At 39.3% G+C, this 19,439-nt stretch overlaps 1 protein-coding gene across 5 annotated transcripts in view; it reads right to left on the bottom strand.

The window, feature by feature from the left end:
* The window catches only part of TNFRSF19 (TNF receptor superfamily member 19), a 54,797-nt gene that overhangs the window by 22,673 nt on the left and 12,685 nt on the right, over nucleotides 1-19,439 (bottom strand). For 3 of the 5 annotated variants that reach the window (XM_081952027.1, XM_081952026.1, XM_081952029.1), the window contains 5 exons: nucleotides 13,567-13,725; nucleotides 9,433-9,522; nucleotides 7,597-7,707; nucleotides 5,871-6,049; nucleotides 2,129-2,214 (listed from right to left, as the gene is read on the bottom strand). In XM_081952027.1, the coding sequence (XP_081808153.1) occupies nucleotides 2,129-2,214; nucleotides 5,871-6,049; nucleotides 7,597-7,707; nucleotides 9,433-9,498 (442 nt within the window). In that variant the 5' untranslated portion in view covers nucleotides 9,499-9,522; nucleotides 13,567-13,725. Of the gene's footprint in view, nucleotides 1-2,128; nucleotides 2,215-5,870; nucleotides 6,050-7,596; nucleotides 7,708-9,432; nucleotides 9,523-13,566; nucleotides 13,726-15,660; nucleotides 15,839-19,439 lie in introns of those variants that run through there. The other 2 variants (XM_081952028.1, XM_081952030.1) reach the window with 2 other exon arrangements.

Here is a 19,439-nt window from a genome sequence, read left to right as displayed (position 1 = left end):
CCGATTCATATTTTTACTTCTTTATTCTAAATTTATAACTAAAATTATATTTACGTGCTTTTTTCCAGGCCTTCAAGTTTTTGCAAATCCAGTACATTTTATGCATATTATATCTAGCAGAATATAATATACAATATTCAGAAGTGCTTCCTTTATTTTCTGCAGATTTATTTGTTCTTGATTCCATTTCAACATATGCCACAGCATTATTTGCTATTACTGAATGTTACAGAATTCAGCGTTTATCATAAATGTTTACTCAAGAGTGATTTCTCTTCTTTTGCCTTTTATTCTCCTTTTAGAAAGTCCTTTTAACTTTCTGATGGCCTTTTTATAATCCACAACCAGCTTTTTCATGAGTAAATATTTAAACCATAACCCTGTTTTAAAAGATCTACTGATGGAGAGTAGATGAAAGCAGCCCTGAAATTTATAGCTAGCTAGGTAATAATCAACTGCTATCAACATTCTCTGCTCGTTATTAATGTTGCTATCACATTATATGATCATAGGATTTTAGCCTGGGAAGTCTGTGTGGACCCAATTTAGCATTCAAGAAGTTCTATGGGGAAGTTCTATGAAATTGAACATGCTTACTAAATATTTCTAATTTTGTCCACATAATTATTGTGCCAGTTTTATTTACAATACATTAGTTTCAAAAAACTGGAATAAATTAGTTAATTTGTGAAGCAATTTACCCAGTATTAAAGTATTATAAAACAGCTTAATATCAGTATTCACCACTAACACATAATTATCTACAGATGTAGGGAAATCTTCAAACAACATATTTTGACTTGATGAGAACAGCAACAGGTTTCATATTACTAAGTCCTGGTTGTTGTTCTCCATAAGGGATCTTTCATTAAATGCTTCAGTTTGAAAAGCTCCTGTTTTACTTTTTCAATTAGCAATGTTATTCTCCACAATATTCCTGACTTCGCAGAGTTGTTAAAATGTCTCTTTCAATTTTTTTAAAATAATGAAAAATCTGTATTTCTGCTAAAATTGGGTTTTGAGAGCCTAATGATATATTTCATTAATACTAATATACCTCTTCCTCACATTTTGTTTAGCAAAAAACTATATTGGCAGAAAAGTTATTACCCTGGTTGCCAGTCCCTAACCTATCACACACCAATGCTGTCAAATTGGTTGGTCTTATTTACTATTAACTACAATGTTTTAAATCAGCTTTCCAGCTTAGCGGCCGGGGATGGGGGGAGTGCTTCTGTGTGAGTGGCAGGCACATTCATAAGCACATACAGCTCCATTTATGCAAATGGCATACATGCATGTCCACTGCTCACATATAATGGAGCTTCAGGTGTGAGAGCACCTGCTGCTCGCGCAAATGGGAGTTGCGCACACACAGATGCATTCGGTCACCTCTTATGTGGTTCAGTTCCGAAGCACAAATGGAGCTTCACATGTGTGCCCTCGCCCACCACTTGTGCTTGTCTGGTTCTGAATGGGCTGTGGCCCGATAGTGAGCTGTGCCTTGAGAGTTGGGGACCCATTTTAAATAAAGGCCCGGGTAGAGTCCATTAATTTTGCTGCCTTCATTTTCCATAAAAATAATTTCTTGCATGTACTTCCTGTACCTATCAAGTCAAGCTACTAATGTCAGATATAGTAACAGTACTACATTATGCTTAAAGGTAATATGACTTAAGAGTTGCCATACCATGAAAACCATGCAACACCATGCAAAGATCTCACCTCATCTATTTCTCAAGAGAATATTGGCAACTTTGTTTTTTTAAGGGGGCTTCGCAAAGCCCACAAACATATGGAACTTCTTCAAAATTACACTCTTTGTAACTCTCCTGGGAATAATTATGGACATACAGGTAGTCCTGGAACTATAACACCAATTGGGGACTGGGATTGATGTTGCCAAGTGATGCAGTGGTAAAGTGTGAAATTATATTCCAACTTCCAACAAAGGTGAAATTGTATTCCACCTTCCAACTCTACTATTGTATTGTATTGTATTGTATTGTATTGTATATGACCGTATTACTTAGTGATAGCAATCCAGGCCATCCAGATTTTCACAGTAACCAGGAAAATGCAGTTTACATCATGAGCGTTCTAATATTTTAATATCAGAAGCACTTACAATGTGGTTCATAAGGAGGAGGTGGATCACCACAAGGAATACATTCCATATCCTGAAAGCCCCCAAGCTTTGTCTTTCTATAAAATCTGGAAGACACAAGAAAAATATCATATTTTTCATACAGAATTATGCTAATAAAATCAATAAAACGATATTGAAATAAGATGGGATCATATAAGCTGAGATAAAGCAAGAGCTTCAGGTAGTGATTCTTCTGATGGGCTAGGACAATTTAATGCTTTATTGGACAGAAAAATGAGGGCAGCGGTGAGCACAGCAATGATGAAAAAGGAGCAGATTCATATCAAATGCACAAGCATGGGCAAGATTTTCCTTTTTCTTTAGTTTTATGAAGATTGTTTTTAAAGCGATGGACAGTACTAGACAGAACTAACTAAAATGGCAAGAAACTGTGCCAAATTTGGGCAAGCATAACTTTGGAATTCATCACTGCAACCCAGTGCATTCTGGGGAAAACAAAAAACAGGTTTCTAGGCTCACTTCCCGCATAAATCCTATAAGTTCAAGCCTTTGGTCTAAAATCCTGAGGTGAATTTGGTGAAATTTTTTATTTTGTCATCATTGTTTTACTATAGCTTGTTACTCACTGCTACTTTTTGTCCTTCACCTCCATCTGTTCAATTGGAAATCTGATGGGGAACTGCACTTGCATTTGCTTGAATGCCAGTGCAATTTTTCATGTGATCTGCAAAATTAATTTATTACTGGGCAGCCAAGCAGGAGTGGAGGGCTATGTGAGCAACTCTTCTTTGGCCATTTTTAAGATCTCCACATCTCCACCTAAAATATGGTATTTCTACATCTCCTTTATACGTATCTGAACAATGTGCACTGCATAATGGTGTTCTGAAGAAAAGGAAGTTCTGCTACTGTGAGATGACTTTTCATCAGAACACCCTAAGTGCAAGGCTTCAGTATATAATCACTATCACATCTGGAAGACATGGTAGAAGGAAAATCTAGCAGACTGACTTTGATATAATAGACTTAATACCCAGGCCAGTGGACAATTTTAATAATAATAATAATAATATTGAATTTATTAGCCGCACCCTTTCCAGACAGGACTCGGGGCGGCGTACAATGGAGCATATAAAACATAAAACATATGTACAAACACACAAACATACATATATACAAAGACATACATGCACGGAGGAGGCAACAAAGTACATCACATTAGACAGTTAAAAATCACCATTAAAATACCCCAATTGTAAAAACACAATTTAAAATTTAAAATCTAAAAATTAAAAGAACTGTCAGGAGGAGTAAGAAAAATTTACGGTTGAGCCAGGCCGGATAATTGAAAGAGGTGGGTCTTCAGCTGTACACGGAAGGAGCGGAGATCGGAAGTAATCCTGATGTCACGGGGGAGGTCATTCCACAGGGCTGGGCCCATCACAGAGAAGGCTCTGCTCCTGGGTGTCGCCCCCCGACACTGTTTAGCGGACGGCACCCGAAGAAGTCCCTCTCTGTGTGAGCGGATTGGTCGTAGGGATGTATGGGGCAGGATGCGATCCTGCATGTAACTAGGTCCTGTGCCATGAAGCGCTTTAAAGATCATAATCAAAACCTTGAAACGCACTCGGTAGACCACAGGAAGCCAGTGCAGCTCGCGCAGGAGAGGTGTTACAGGGGAGTATCTAGTCCTCCCCATAATCACCCGCGCGGCCGCGTTCTGGACCAACTGCAGTCTCCGAGTGCATCTCAAGGGAAGCCCCATGTAGAGAGCATTGCAGTAGTCCAGGCGAGACGTCACTAGCGCATGGGTGACTGTGCGTAGGGCATCCCGGTCCAATAAGGGGCGCAATTGGCGCACCAGGCGAACCTGATGGAACGCCCCCCTTGCCACGGCTGTTACATGGTCATCCATGGACAGCCGGGCATCTAGGAGGACGCCCAAATTGCGCACCTGTTCCATGGGGGCCAGTTGCACGAGATGGAAGCAACTGGTTGAACCGGGAGGCCGGAAGCCACAGCCACTCCGTCTTGGAAGGGTTGAGTTTTAGTCGGTTGCCATCCATCCAGACCCATACGGCCTCCAAACACCGGGACATCATTTCAACGGCCTCATTGGGGTGGTTCGGGGTGGAAATGTATAGCTGAGTATCATCAGCATACAGATGATATCCCACCCCAAAACCACGGATGATCTCGCCCAGCGGTTTCATGTATGTGTTGAACAGGAGAGGCGAGAGCACCGACCCCTGTGGCACCCCACATGTGAGTGGCCTCCGGGTCGATCTCTGCTCCCCTGCCAACACACGTTGCGTCCGGTCAGAGAGGTAGGAGCCGAACCACCGTAAAACGGTGCCCCCGACTCCCAGCCCCTCTAGCCGGTGCAACAGGATACCATGGTTGATGGTATCGAACGCCACCGAGAGGTCTAATAGGACCAGGATAGAGGAACAACCCCTATCTCTGGCTCTCCAGAGATCATCGACCAATGCGACCAAGGCCGTCTCCGTGCTGTGCCCGGGTCGGAAGCCGGACTGGCGCGGGTCTAGATAATCCTTCTCCTCCAGGTGACGTGGGAACTGTTGTGCTACCACACTCTCTACAACCTTCGCTAAAAAAGGAAGGTTGGAGACTGGACGATAATTGACTAGATCCGTTGGGTCCAGGGAAGGCTTCTTGAGCAGGGGCCTCACCACCGCCTCTTTCAAGGCGGCCAGTAGAAACCCCTCACCCAACGAAGCGTTCACTAGGCCCAGGAGCCAGTCGCGTGTAACCTCCCAGGATGCCAGTACAAGCCAGGAGGGACACGGGTCCAATAAACATGTGGTAGGTCGCAGACGTCCACGCAACCTGTCCAAATCTTCGATGGCAACCGAGTCAAACTCCTCCCAAAGCGGTCCCTCAAGACTCGCCACGGGCGTCTCAACTGGACTACTGAAAGGGGCCCATCCCATCCGGATTTGAGCGACTTTGTCCTGTAGATATTTCCCAAACTCCTCTGCTCTGCCCTGTAAAGGGGCTTCCCGCGGTCTCTCAAACAAGAGGGAGCGAGTCACCCGAAACAGGGCGGCAGGGCGGTTATCTGCGGACGCAATAAGAGCGGCGCAATATTGACGTTTGGCCGCTCTTAATGCCACAAGGTACGTCCTCAAGTAGGCTCGTGCCTGTGCTCGGTCAAATTCGGAGCGGGAGGATCTCCAACGACTCTCTAGGCGTCTCTTGTGGCGTTTCATCACCCTTAGCTCCTCGGTGAACCAAGGGGCCAGGGTGGTTCGTCGCCGCAGGAGAGGCCGCAAAGACGCCACCCGGTCTAGGGCCCCGGTAGTTGCACTATTCCATGCGTCTACCAGGTCCTCCACTCGGGGGCGGGTCAGGTCCACAGGAGGTGGCCCAAGCTCCGTCTGGAACCTATCTGGTTCCATCAGGCGCTTGGGGCGGAACCATCTAATGCCTTCCGGTTCCGCCTCCGGATAATTGATTTTACATATCAATTAACATCAGTTGTATAATTAAAATTGTGTAATGATGTAAACTGCATCATTTCTTTAATAAAAATAAATGCATTTACTATTAATATTATAAATATTTATATTGAATGGACATTTGGAAGCAACAGACATTCCCTCCTCTCAATTTAAACCATGAAAGCAAGTTTCCACTGCAGCGTACAGAAGCAATTTGACAACTTTAAGTAGCAGAGCCAGCCAAAACTGAGAATACAAATTATTTACAGTCCTTCATAATTCCTTCTATAACTTACCCAGGCAAGCAGTCTCCACAAACAGCATTGCTAATGGCAGAACAATTGCTTTTCTGAAATCGATTTACTGAAGCACAGGCCAAACATTGTTTGCATTTTTGAAAGCCCCAGTCCTCTTTGAATCGGTTTGGCCTGCATGTCATGCACTGGGCATCCTCTCCATATCCAAAACCGCATTCCTGTGGGATTAACAAACACTACTGTGACACTTCCAAAGAGACATGAATAATGGGAAGCAACAAAGATGAAATGAGGTCTCAGGGTAATTATTTCTGAAAATAAAAACTTTCTAGAGATAAAATAGTCTTTTCAGCAGTTTCTAAAGTGCTGTCCATTGGTAATAATCCCCTTTACTTTTATAAGAAATACTAACTTATTCACTTTATCACAGAAACCCTAGTAGTTGAATGAAAAAGGACTCGGTGGATTTCCACTGCTTCATTATTATAAACTTATGAAAAATGATGGCATGTCCATCTTTAAACTATGCCAACAATGTCAAAATTTAGAAGCTAGCCTGTGAAGTCCTTCAAGCAATTATATGAACACCCCAAAAATAATTTTAAAATAAACTTGCTGAGCTAAGCTGAAGGTGTATATGATCAACAAAAAGGCTTACAATTATTATTTTATATAAACAATAGAAAAAGCTGTATGTTAAATATAATGCAGTCTCTCTCCCTCTCCCCACTCTGATATTCTGCAATACATGGGGGCTCACATAAAATACATGAAATTGTACATAATCAAAGAAAATATCAGAAATTATAATAGAACCATAAAATTCTATCAAGTAAAAAAATGTGGGAAAACTTTAAAAAAATACTGAGATAATTCTACAGTTCCTCTAAAACTGCTTCCTAATAGGAACTGTTTACAAGAGGGGAAAATAAATTTGCACAATAAATAAAAATAATCTATTGTTAGGCTATTATCATATAGGCAGATCCAGTTCTTTACAGAGAAAGAAAGATCACCCTGGTGTTCTGTTACTTGTGAAGTGCTACAGGGCTCAGTTGCTTTTAATTTCTATATGAAGCCAGTGGGAGAAGCATCTATCAGTATGGGGTGCAATATCTGAAAATTGCTGATCACATCCGAACGTACATCACCAATTTGACAGTGTGGTCAATGTTTTGATTCAATATTTGAAGATAATTAGAATCTGAATGAGATGAATCGAGTGAAACTAAACTCAAGCAAAATAGAGTTGTTGTTTGTCCACTGAGATTCTCACATGTTGTCTTCTCAGGAAACGATACTAAGGGAGAAGACCCATGACTTGGGGATCCTCCTGATTGCTAGGTACTACTCAATGGGCAAGTAGAAATCATGGCCTGCTGGTCGAGCTTCAGCCTTAAATGAAGCAGGAGCATAATCATGTCTCATCCATTACAATGTAACTAAATGAGGCTGCCTTTAATTAATGGAAAATGTAGCAACAGGTGCAATAATTTCTATGGGACACCATGAGCACAATAACCCTGCACTGTGACCCTGCATTGTCTTAAGTGAGATGGGTGGCCATAAAAATAAAATGTATAAAAGAATGAATGTTTAATCCTTAAACTATGAAAAGACCTCTCTAGTAAATAATATTGCAATTTCCAAAAAAAGTTAATTTACAAATGTTTTTTCAGTGCTATATGTAGTGGAGAAATATATTTAGTAATTGTCAAACTTGAAAAATCAAGAGAATAATTTTCATAATTTTATGTGAACATACCTTAGATAATTCCATTCCAGGGCCACACTGTTCACACAATATACAGTTTCCACCATGATCTCTGTACTCCTGCTCTCTACACTCTCCAGTTTCACAAATTATAACATTTAACTACAAACAAAAGAGAAGCAGTTAAGATTACATTGTTAAAGAAATGAATCTTTCAAGAATACAGTCCTATACATACTCAAAATTTGCTCCCAAGAAAATACATAGCTACAGAAATGTACTTGAAATTGCTAATCAAAGTTCGGGAACATATATAATTGGAAGAGTTTTGGGGGGAAACCCCCCCCCCCAAAAAAATCCCCAGGTTTATACTGCAAGAATGGGTGTTGTATAGTAGTTAACTCTCAAAGGTGCTTTTTCAAAAGGCAATTGGACTGTTTTTTCCTTGAGGAAGAACAAAACCAAAAAGTTTCATCAGTTGTGATGGCAGGGGATACTTCTTGGATGAGAAGCAAAATGTTTTGTTCTTCTTCCTCAAGGAAAAAAGCCCAGTTGTCTTTTGAAAAAAGCACTTTGAAACAACCCATGAGCTGAATTGCTGAGAATCTCCACAGACATATAGTAGTTAAGGTAATGAACTTGAATAGGAGAGACCTGTGCTAAAATCCTCACACAAGGATGACTTGGTGCATTGGGTTACTTGTGTTATCTCAAGGCAACCTATCTCAAATGTATACTGTGGAGATGAAATTTTGCCATTTTAATAACCACATTGAGGCTTCAAAAGACGCAGCAGCAAGTTCGCTTGTGTACCACTCCTCCAAATGATTTGTACAGATTGCTTTGCATCTGCAATTTTTAGGCGACTCAGAAATCACCCATGCTTATATTATTATGATGGTTGGTCGCACAGACTGGATTTGGCATTTTTATCTACCTATTCAGTCCTTGCCAAGAACCTGGGATTGGCAAATGTTGTTGTTTGATGGCATTTTAAGTTATTATTGCAGAATGTAAGCTGTTCCAAGGAAAACTGCCTTTTACAGTTGACTGATGGTGATTTTTGTCAATGGCAATGGTATTGAAGTTGTGCTCTAGATGTTTTGGGATTGTACTCAAGTCACATATTACTACTGGTATATCTTTGTTTTCTTTTACCATAGTAATTCTATTTTTATTTGCAGATTTTTGTATTTTGTGATTTTCTTCCGTTCTTTCTCTTCTCTTCTGCTATTTTCACTATTACCATGTTTTTTGTCTTTCTCATCAATAGCTGTTAAGTTTGGGATGTTGTGTGTCAGGTCTGTTTGAATTCCGATGTCCCAGAATACTTTAGCCTTTTCATTTTCTATTACTTAGTCATTTTGTGGTCCCATCAGTACTTACTTGCAGGCAAACTGTATTTTTTGAAAATATTCCAGTACAACATTATTATGGTTTGTTGCACAGTCAGCCAGATGCACCATTATTATTACTATTACTTGTCACACGGTCAGCCAGATGTTTAGATTGGATCTGGCATTTTTTCAACCTGTCAAGTCCTTCCCAAGGACCTGGGGATAGACAGTTGTTCTTATTGTTTTTACACTAAAATAAATATATATTAACTTAGCTATCCTTAGGTTAATGTGAACTCGTGTTAATCAACTTGATATTGATCAGATTAATCTGATATAATAAACAATGACATCTGGTCAGTAAGTCAACATTTATAAAAGAGTAATTCCCTTGCTGCAGTGTAAGCAAACAATACAAACAAACTTTAAAGTGCTTCGCATGCTGGTTTGCGGTCATAAAACAACTATCCAATTACTTAGTTTTTTGACTGCAAGAACATTTACTAGTACAACATACAATGCATAATAAGAAAAATGTTTATCTACTTACAACATATATCAAAAGTATCAGCAATCTAAAGATGAAATATTGCCACTCAAACTTTTGTCTCTGCATTTTTCCTTTAAGAAAGAAATAGACCTATAAACAAGAAAAATGAATTTGTAAGGTTGTAAAGTGCACATTATGCCTATGCCATATAATAAATAATATGCAGTAATAAAGTTATCCCTGGATTTTATGTCTGAGTTGAAATTTCAGTGAGAAAGTTCTCATAACCACTATTTGAATGCTATCTAAGCATTTACTAATAGAAGAAGGGACAAACCCATATTTTTTAATAATAGTAGAAAAATGAAGAGGACAGAAACATTATTGACCAAAATGTCAATGTGGTTGTTTAAATATATAACATTTACAAAATAACGTGTCTACTTTGCAAACTAGCATCATATTGCATTTCCTAATTTAGTTCCAACTACAATTAAAGCAGATTAATTTTCACTAGAGGAAGAATGATTTAAAACATGAAGATATAAACAAAGACATTTCGATTTCCTAATACAAAGAACTTTTATTAAACATTAGGTTTCCAACAATTAAAGGCATTTCAAGTAAACTTATTGATAAACCCTCTCTCTCTAATAAAACTCCTGTAGGAGAAATTTTGAATTTGTTTAAATCAGAGACCAGCATACTTCATTTAAGATCCTAATATGTATGGAGGCAAAGACAAGTCTAAAGAGGAAGACTTAAAGTCCTCTATGGATGTATGCAATTAATAAGTTTTTAATTATTTGAGTTAAGCATATGTATGTAATAATATGATTAGATATGTGAGCTAATAAGAAAATACGATGTTATCTTATAATTGAAACAAGGGGCTATATTTGGAGTCCATATATTCTTCTTCTTCTAGCCACTATCTAAAGCTAGACATTAGTTTCCAGCAAAATTTGTTATTTCTTAGCTACTTAGTTAGCATTCTTGCTGTTAGCACTTTCACTACCTTGTTACTTAATTCAACTTTCTTTGTATCTGAGTTTCCTGGCATTTAAATGAATATATCTGATCTTAGCATTTGTTTTTCTGGAAACAAACTTAGGTTACTAAGTTTAATTTAAGTGTAATTCTAATTCACTCTCCATAAAATATCATAATTTGAAGTCACTGTGATATTAATCCTATTTAGTCTATCTTTTTCTGTATCAAAAGCAATGGTGGGATTCAGCCAGTTTGGGCGAACTGGTTGTTAAATTGCTGGTTGCCCCCACCCCTTTCTGCCCCGTCCCTTCCAGGCGTCTCCCCATGCCCCTTTTTTGCACCCAGGTAAGTGCAGGGAGGCCTACTAGGCCCAAAAAGGGATGCGGGGCTATGTGCGCCCCCCCGCAGCCCATTTTTGCTCCTAGGAGGCTGCAGGGAGGTCTACTAGGCCCAAAACAAGGCGTAGAGGGGCAGCGCCCCCCCCCCATGGCCTGTTTTTGCTAGCAGGGGGTGCAGGAGGCTGAGTGCTGCCTGTCACACCCCTTGGCCATGCTCACATGGCCACACCCACCCAGCTGGTTAGTAGCCCAGAGAACCAGTTGTTAAATTATTTGAATCCCACCACTGATCAAAAGGTTTACTTTCTGAACATCTCAAAATAGAAGAGCATTATATGTACTGTAACTAAGAAGCCTAGTTTGTATCAGGTATCAGGTAAATTAAATAAAAGGATTTGGGGGCCAAACTGAAAAGTCAAAAACATCTCAAAACATTGAACTTTTTCTATAATGTTGCCAATAAGATTACATTGATTCAGTCACTTAATTCAACCCAAATAATATTTACCTTGGTTTAAAAAAAATTAAAAAAATATTTTAAACAACTGCAATGATATGTGTAAGGGCTAAATCACAGGCCAGATCTATAAAATCTACAATGTCTTATCTTTCTTTCCTCCATCCTTTCTTTTTGCTATCATTTACCTGCCAATTCTGCTTCCTCAATAATTAACCGTTATCTGTTTAGACCAGGCCTTCATGGCTTTGAAGTAAATGAAAGTGAATGTGAAGTTGGTTAGCCTTCTATTTAAATTCTACATTAAACACATGCAATAGGATTATTACAGACTATAGGTAGACTTACACTTTGTTAAGTGACCATTCAAAGTTACAATGGCACTGAAAAAAGTGACTTAGCACCATTTTTTAAACTTACAACCATTGCAGCATCACCATGGTCATATGATAATTCAAACACCTGGCAACTGACTCATATTTATGGCACTTGCAGTGTCCTAGGGTTAAGTGATCACTGTTTGTGACCTTCTGACAAGCTAAGTCAATGGGAAATCCAGATTCAGTTAATAACTGTGTTACTAACTTAAAAACTGCAGTAATTTACAATGAATGTGGCAAGAAAGATAGTAAAATGAGGCAAAACTCAGATAATAACTGTTTTGCTTAGCAACAGGAATGTTGGGCTCAATTGTGGTCATAAGTCAAAGACTACCTGTATGGTAATACTAATTGCCCTATTAATATCGCCGGTCATGAGGCAGTTAGGATACTGCAATGCAAAGTAACGTATATCATAACTAAGTTATTCCTTTTTTCCAGTTTTTTATTTTTAATACATTTTTTAAAACCTCAAAACAGAATGAACAGTTTTTTACTGTTTTATTTTTTTTATAACAAACCTTCATTTATTACTCTAAAGAAAAAAATTAAAGCTACCAACGAGAAAATATAAATGCATTTTGTTCCTTTTTATGACCCTTTAATCCCTTTAGTCAGGGTGGAGTCAACCCTTGACCTGAATTGCTGAGCGCTTACTGGCCAGAAACCCTTCCTGACGCCTATGCAGAGTTCACAGCATATATTTCCTCTTTGCACCCTGATATGGAAATATCTGCCGCTGCCTATCAGCCTTGCGAGTGGGAGGTGAGCGTCTTCACCTTTAGGCTACTGTGCCACTTGGTAAATGCAATTTAATAAACTACAAAAATCAATTTAGATATACAATATAGAGATTTCTCTCTCATGTCAGTGCATGACTTGCTATAATTGCCTAATACTTTCAGAAAGATGTAACTTTGACAGATCTCAATAAGAAAAGCAGTCAACATCATGGAAAGAAAACATGCTGCAGAAATATTATCATGGGTATAATATACTATGGGCATAAAATAATCTGCCTATATATTTCATTTAATTAACTCAACTCTCCCAATCTAGTACAGTAAATATCCTTCTATAGCAATCAAAATTTACAGTAAGAATTCTTGGAAATTGTAACCCACCATATCTGGACTATGAGGAAAAACTAACCTGTATGATCAATTCAGCTAAATAAATTGTTAATTAGACTAACAATATTTTAAAGAACTCACCAGGTGAAGTGAATAGGTAACACTATGTATATTTTCTAATACAGATTTTCAAATTGGTAGAAAAATAAATAAACGTATCTAAACTAGTGCTACCTAGACCTCTCCTCTCTATCCTAAAGCTATTGGGGCAACCACACAAAAGACCTTGTTTCTCACTCCATTCCTCTAGGAGGAATATGGAGCAGCTGTTCCTGATCTGAATTTACTAATTCTATTTGGAACATACACTTTCCAGATAACCAGAATCAAACTGTTTCTTCCCACACTACAAAAAAATGAGTAAGAGTATTTATTCAAAGAATAGGATAAGGAAATATTTACACAATGAAGGCTTAAGTATATGAGATAGAAACAGTAGCTGAAAGATCATGTTTGTTTGCCAACAATTTCATCATACAAATAAAGGTATTTTACCCACAGCAGCAGAAAAGCATTATTGTACCAAATCAAAAAAATCTAATTTTTATCAACTGAATGCCAGCATTTCTAGCAAACAAACCCACTTGTTCCCAACCATCACATGTGGATCTCAGTACTGTGTGTAGTTGCTGAGTTTACACATATTTACAGATCAGAGTTTGCAGATGATAAATAATATTAACAATCTCTTTAAGAGATCTACATTGCAGTCCTATAGAGATATTCTTTGTAACAAACCTCATTGGGCATAGCAATATTATTCCAAGGAAGAACAACAGCCTTTTAGTCTTCTACTACATTTCATTCTTTCCTTTGATAGATGCCCTCATAAAGTACAAAAACCTAACAGCTAAAAAAACCAAAACAGGAATACACAGTTTAACTCAGCAAACCTTTAAATGCAGCAAACACAGTTAAATGTAGCAAATATCAATGAAGACAAGTTTTCTTTAACTCCAAATTGGATCTTCTTGAAGTCAGATAGGTTTAGACAAATGACAGAAAATATCACCGAAGACTGAAGATCTTGTTGTTAGTCTTGTGGTGCATTCCTATGGGCCAAAGAAGACGAAAAAGTATAATTTTTTGTTTCAGCTGGGATGTGTTCATATGACAGATCACAAAAACAGTCCATAACATTAATTTTGGTTGTGTGTTAAATAAAGACAGAAAATTGGGATAATCCACCAAAATAGAATTGAATAGAATTGAATTATTTATTGGTCAAATGTGACTGTACACACAAGGAATTTGCCTTTGATGTATATGCTCTCAGTGTACACAAGGAGAATAAAATACATTCATCAAGAATAAAAAGATACAACACTTAGTGATAGTCAAGGTTATTAATAAGCTAGCAAATCATATTAGGGAATAAATAAAAACAATATAAATTGAAAGATACAAGCAACATAGTTATAGTAATAAATTGGAAGAGATTGATACTAGTAAGGAAGAGAAGGATAACAGTAATACAGTCTTAGTAAATTGTTTACAGTGTTGTGGGAATTAGTTGTTAAGCAGAGTGATGGCATTCGTGAAAAAATTGTCGTTGTGTCTAGTTGTTCTGGTGTGCAGTACCCTATAGCGACGTTTTGAGGGTAGAAGTTGAAACAATTTATGTCCAGGATGTGAGGGATCTGTGGATATTTTTTTAAAATATATTTTTATTATTTTTACATTTAAAAACAATGCAATACCGCGGAGTCGGAGTGACCATACATTCACATTATATACAGCTAGTTTCAACCATTAACAGTTAAACTACTTGATACATTGTCTATTCTTCTGTCCAATCACAATATATACATTTGTTCCAGTCTTGTCATCTTGTCTTATACCAATCATAAAATCTATTCCATACCACAAAATATGCTGATTCCCCTTTATTTTTAAGTTCAAGAGTGAGCCTATCTGCTTCTGCACAAGCCAACACTTTTCTGATTATATCTAGCTCTGATGGTGTATTTTCTTTTTTCCCAATACTGTGCATAGGTTATGCGCGCTGCAGTTAGTATATGTATAATTAGATAAAGTGTATCTTTCTTAAACCCCTCCGGCATTATGCCTAGGAGAAAAGGTTCTGGTTTAAACATAATTTGTTCTCCCACCATTTGTTCTAACCATGATTGAATCATTTTCCAATATTTTTTTTTGCCTCATTGCACGTCCATCACATATGATAGAAAGTGCCTGGTGGATCTGTGGATATTTTCACAGCCCTATTTTTGAAACTGCTTTGGTTTAGCAATGGATAAAGCCTGTTATGAGGACAAGATGACTTGAAAGTGGCCCTTCTATGCAATGGAGTATCACCCTTTCTTTCTATGCCTAACATAACATACGTGTGTATGTGTGTGTGTGTTTGTGTGTGTGTGTGTGTGTTTATTATCGCTTATTGTAATAAACTTGGATGCCGCCCAATGCAGGGGAGTCTGGTGTCGGTGGGATAATCATGACAATCCCCACTGAGCCTCTGGCGGAGAGTCATGGGAAAGGCAGGCGCCTCCCACCAAGCCCCCCCACCTCACTCTCCGGCGTCTGAACCGGTGCGAGCGCCCTGCAGCCTCAGATCAAGAAAGGCCCGTCTTCTCGGCCATCCTGCCTTGCCACAGAAGCGAGCGAGCCAGATGTCTTTGGGAAGCCGGCTGGCAAGGAAGACCGGAGCGAAACAGAAATAGCCCTCGCCCACTCCAGCTTCCCAGCCCGGGTATCCTGTTGCCTCAATCCATCCCAGGCGGAGCTCTACTACCCGCCTTGAAAGCCGGCCAGGCTGGCGGCCACCATTTCTTCGTACAAACAACCCCCGCCTTTCCCCGGGGGTCCCCTCAGCTCAAAGCGGGAGAATCCCCCGCGCTGCCTCGCCTCTCGCGCTTCCCCCCCTCAGCTTCTCCACTCTCCCCAGCAGAACTGCTGCCGCCTCGTCGTCGTCCGGTCGCCTCACAAGGGAAGCCCACAACACGCTCATCAGCCCCCTCAAGTCTCACCGTCCAGGGTCGCTCCGCAGCGCTTGGGAGACGGAGGAGCTCGCGAGGGTGAAACGTCGTCCCTCGTCCTCTCCCCAGGGATGGCGGGGCAGCGGCAGCCACTCTCGCCACGCCAGGCTCCCATCCAGAGCAACCGCCGTTTCGGCGGCTCCCGTCGCTCCCCGGCCTACCCCCCCCCCGCCTCCTTCTCGGCCCTGCAGCGCTCTCCCCGTTGCCTAGGCAACTGCCCGCCGCTTTCCCTTCCAGCCGGGCAGGCGAGCTCAAACCAATCGCGGGTCGCTAAACCACGTGACTCATCCCCGGAGGAGGCGACGCTTAGAAACGCGAGAACGCAGCTGCCGGGGAAATTAAATAAATAAATAGGGGTGATTTCTCTCCCCCCCCTTCTCTTCTTTTATATCTATAAGGCACAGAAAGTAGCATTTGGGGAGGAAGGGAATCGCCTTGAGAGGAAAACCTCATTTTTACATTGGCAATATCCAGCTGATCTTGGCTGGAACGGAAAAAAGGTAATTAAGAGTTGGACCTGGTTAATAACGGGGATCGGGGACCACTAGAAAATCCAGGCTAAAAGAGACGGAAGGGAGGGAGGGTAGGAGAAAGGAAGGAAGGAAGGAAGGAATTGTTGCCCAAAAACCTGCATGGACATATTCTTGTGATCACTAGAAATTCAGCTTGATGAAGAGTTTTCATACGCCCTAAATCGGGTCTTCTGGAAAATGGAAATTGGTTTGAACAAATGATGGGAAAATAACACAGGATTGGAGATCATCCTTTGTGGCTGGTGCATTCCCATGAGCTATAGAAGGTGAAAGACTTACTAGCTCTTTAGCTGAGGTGTGTTCACATGAAAAAAATGGCCACCCAAAATTAAATTGGGTTATGGGTTTATAAACTCCCCAAATTGGAATAATTGACTAAAAGTCATGGTTCACTTTAAATTAAATAAGTGTGTTATTTGAAGAATTTGTGTTGTCTGATTCAGATGATGATTAGGAAGGTGGCATTGCATTGCGTTCTCTGCATTGGAAAGATATTTTTTTCCTACGTCCAATATCAACATAAGTGGAGTTTATTTATTATTGATGCTACTGAATTCCAACCATCTCCCAGTGGCTCACAACAATAAAATAACCATCAACAAAATACAGAAAACTGACCAAAATAAGCACAGAAACTATTACAAAATAATCACAAGATAGCAATCCAACCACAAAATAAGCACAAAAAATTATTAACAAGAGAATCCCATCTATACTAACCCCCCAAAGCCTAGATAAATAGCCAGTACTTCAAGACTTCAAAAGCATTATCAGGGTGAGAGTCATACAGATCTCTGGAACAACTCAATCCACGTGCCACTACAGAGAAAGTGTGTGTCACTTTTAATTGATGGTGCCCAGAACATGTCTATTCTTCCGGATATGGCTATTTCCATGAGAGTCAGTGACTTGAATTCATCCCAGACCACACCATTGGATTGTGCCTACACCTTGGTAGACCTGTCCAATCAGAGTCCAACTCAGAACAGATTTGACCAACTGTATCTGCTAAATAGCCGGAATATTTTCACAGCAGCCATGTAGAGGCTGCAACACACTGGATCATGATAAACAGGGCCTCTGGATAGCTGTCAGCCTATGCAATTATGGTGGAGAAATACAGGTAGTTTCTTCTGGTGCTTTATTTCCCAGAGCTCCTCAGTAAACCACAAGGCAACCAAGGCTTCACCTGAACCACCCATAAGTTCCTTGAAAAAAATCCAAGCTCCATCTGGAATCCAGTAGGATCTATCATTAATCAATTCACCTCAATCAAGCTTAACTCAATCAAGCCAATCAAATAGGCCCCATCTTCCCATAAAGAAGGGTGGCACCAGCCAGAAGCCAATCAGTGATGTGTGATATAGGTGGATTAAAACATGACTTGATATTGGCCTTTCCCAGCCACTAAAGTATCCTAAGAGTTATCATCACAAAGATAGCTTTTATTTGGTTAGGCACAGCTGAAGCATACAGTACTAGGTTGTGTTAGCTAACTACCATTTCCTCCCCCTTGTACAAGTGACTGCAGGCAGAGAAAAACAGATCTACTTCTGAGTAAGAGGAAGATGTACATAGAAGCAATGAAAACATTAGCATGCCCATGCTTTTGAAGAACATTTCTTGTTGCATCTGCTGTAATTAAAGACTTAGTCATAACATCAGTGTTAATTGCATTCATACATTTAAAAAGATTTCCTGATTTTTTTTCTGATGAATTAGCTTTTCTATAAGATGCAAACCAGCAAAGAATTCCTTATACCCTCCCTTTAGCGCAGGCAGTGAAAAAATTATAAGGAGGCAATATATTCAAGAAATGTCACCTAAATTCTATAGAAACATCTCAACCTAATCTGAGCCTGCCATTTTAATATTACTGCATCAAATGATTGTGTGTAGGAAGTCTTCTTGTTGCTTAATATAGTAAAACATTCATTATATTTATATGGAACTTTTAGTAAAGCTGCTACTGCTGCTTACACGTCAGTCCTACTGAATTCAAGTTAAATGCTTGCAGATAGTCCTCGACTTACAACATGTCATCTAGTGACTGTTCATACAAAAGTGACTTACAATCATTTTTTATACTTAGGATCATTGCAGCATCTCCATGGTCACGTGATCAAAATTCAGATACTTGGCAACTGACTCATATTTATGTCAGTTGCCGTGTCTTGGATTCATTTTGCAACCTTCTGTTATGCAAAATCAATGGGGAAGCTAGATTCACTTGAACTACTGTGTTACTAACTTAACAATTGCAATTGTTCACTTAATACACGTAGCAAGAAAATGAAACAAAATTCACTTAACAAATGACTTGTTTAGCAACAGAAATGTTGGGCTCAGTTGTGGGTCGTAAGTGGAGGACAACCTGTATTTGAAGTCTCACTTTATTGAAATATATAAACTGAACTACAGCTGAGTTCATTTTATTTATTCGCATTTTTATTCTGCTTTTATTATTTTTATAAATAACTCAAACATATGTAACACTCCTTTTTCCCCTATTTTCTCCACAACAGCAATGTGAGGTGAGTTGGGCAGAGAGAGCGTGTCTGGCCCAAAGTCACCCAGCTGGCTTTCACACCTTAAAGCAGGATTATAACTCAAGAGTCTGTTGGTTTTAAGCCAGCAATTTAACCACTACATCAAACTGGCTCTTCAAAGGGTAAAGCTGCCAGAATCTCATCTTCATTTTCAATTCCCACCATACTGAGCTCAACTAATTTGTTCTTCCTGTGCATCAAGTTTATTATTTTAATTTTTATTCCCAACCTATTCTGTTACTTTTATCTATTTCCTTCACCACTTCAGAAGTTCCCTGTTTATAATCTGTTTTTAATCTAACAAATACCCCCTTTTGAAATGATATCACTGACTATCCCATTTGTTTTCATGCTTTTGATCTTCATTTTATTTACATGGTCAGGTTTTGCATTTCTTAAGCCAGTATCTTTCCTGACTATGAAATGCTTTTTTTTTTTATTCTTCCCACAGAACTCTTGGCACAGAACTCTCTTTCTTGTTAATGGTCGACTCTATAATTATGAATTATTTATTTGAATTGTCAACAAATTTAATTGCATTTAATACAACTTATACTTGCAGAATTAAAGATTAGGACCTAGCGTAAAATTAAAAAGGTTAGGCTCATGTCCTCAATAATTACCTTTTAAACTAGTGTTTCTCAACCTTGTCAACTTGAAGATGTCTGGACTTCAACTCCCAGAATTC

Source organism: Natrix helvetica (genome assembly GCF_964273705.1).
Source record: "Natrix helvetica genome assembly, chromosome: 4".
In the NCBI taxonomy this organism is placed as follows: Eukaryota; Metazoa; Chordata; class Lepidosauria; order Squamata; family Natricidae; genus Natrix; species Natrix helvetica.
Note: the sequence above shows the minus strand (reverse complement) of the source record. Positions and strands in the feature narration are given on the sequence as shown.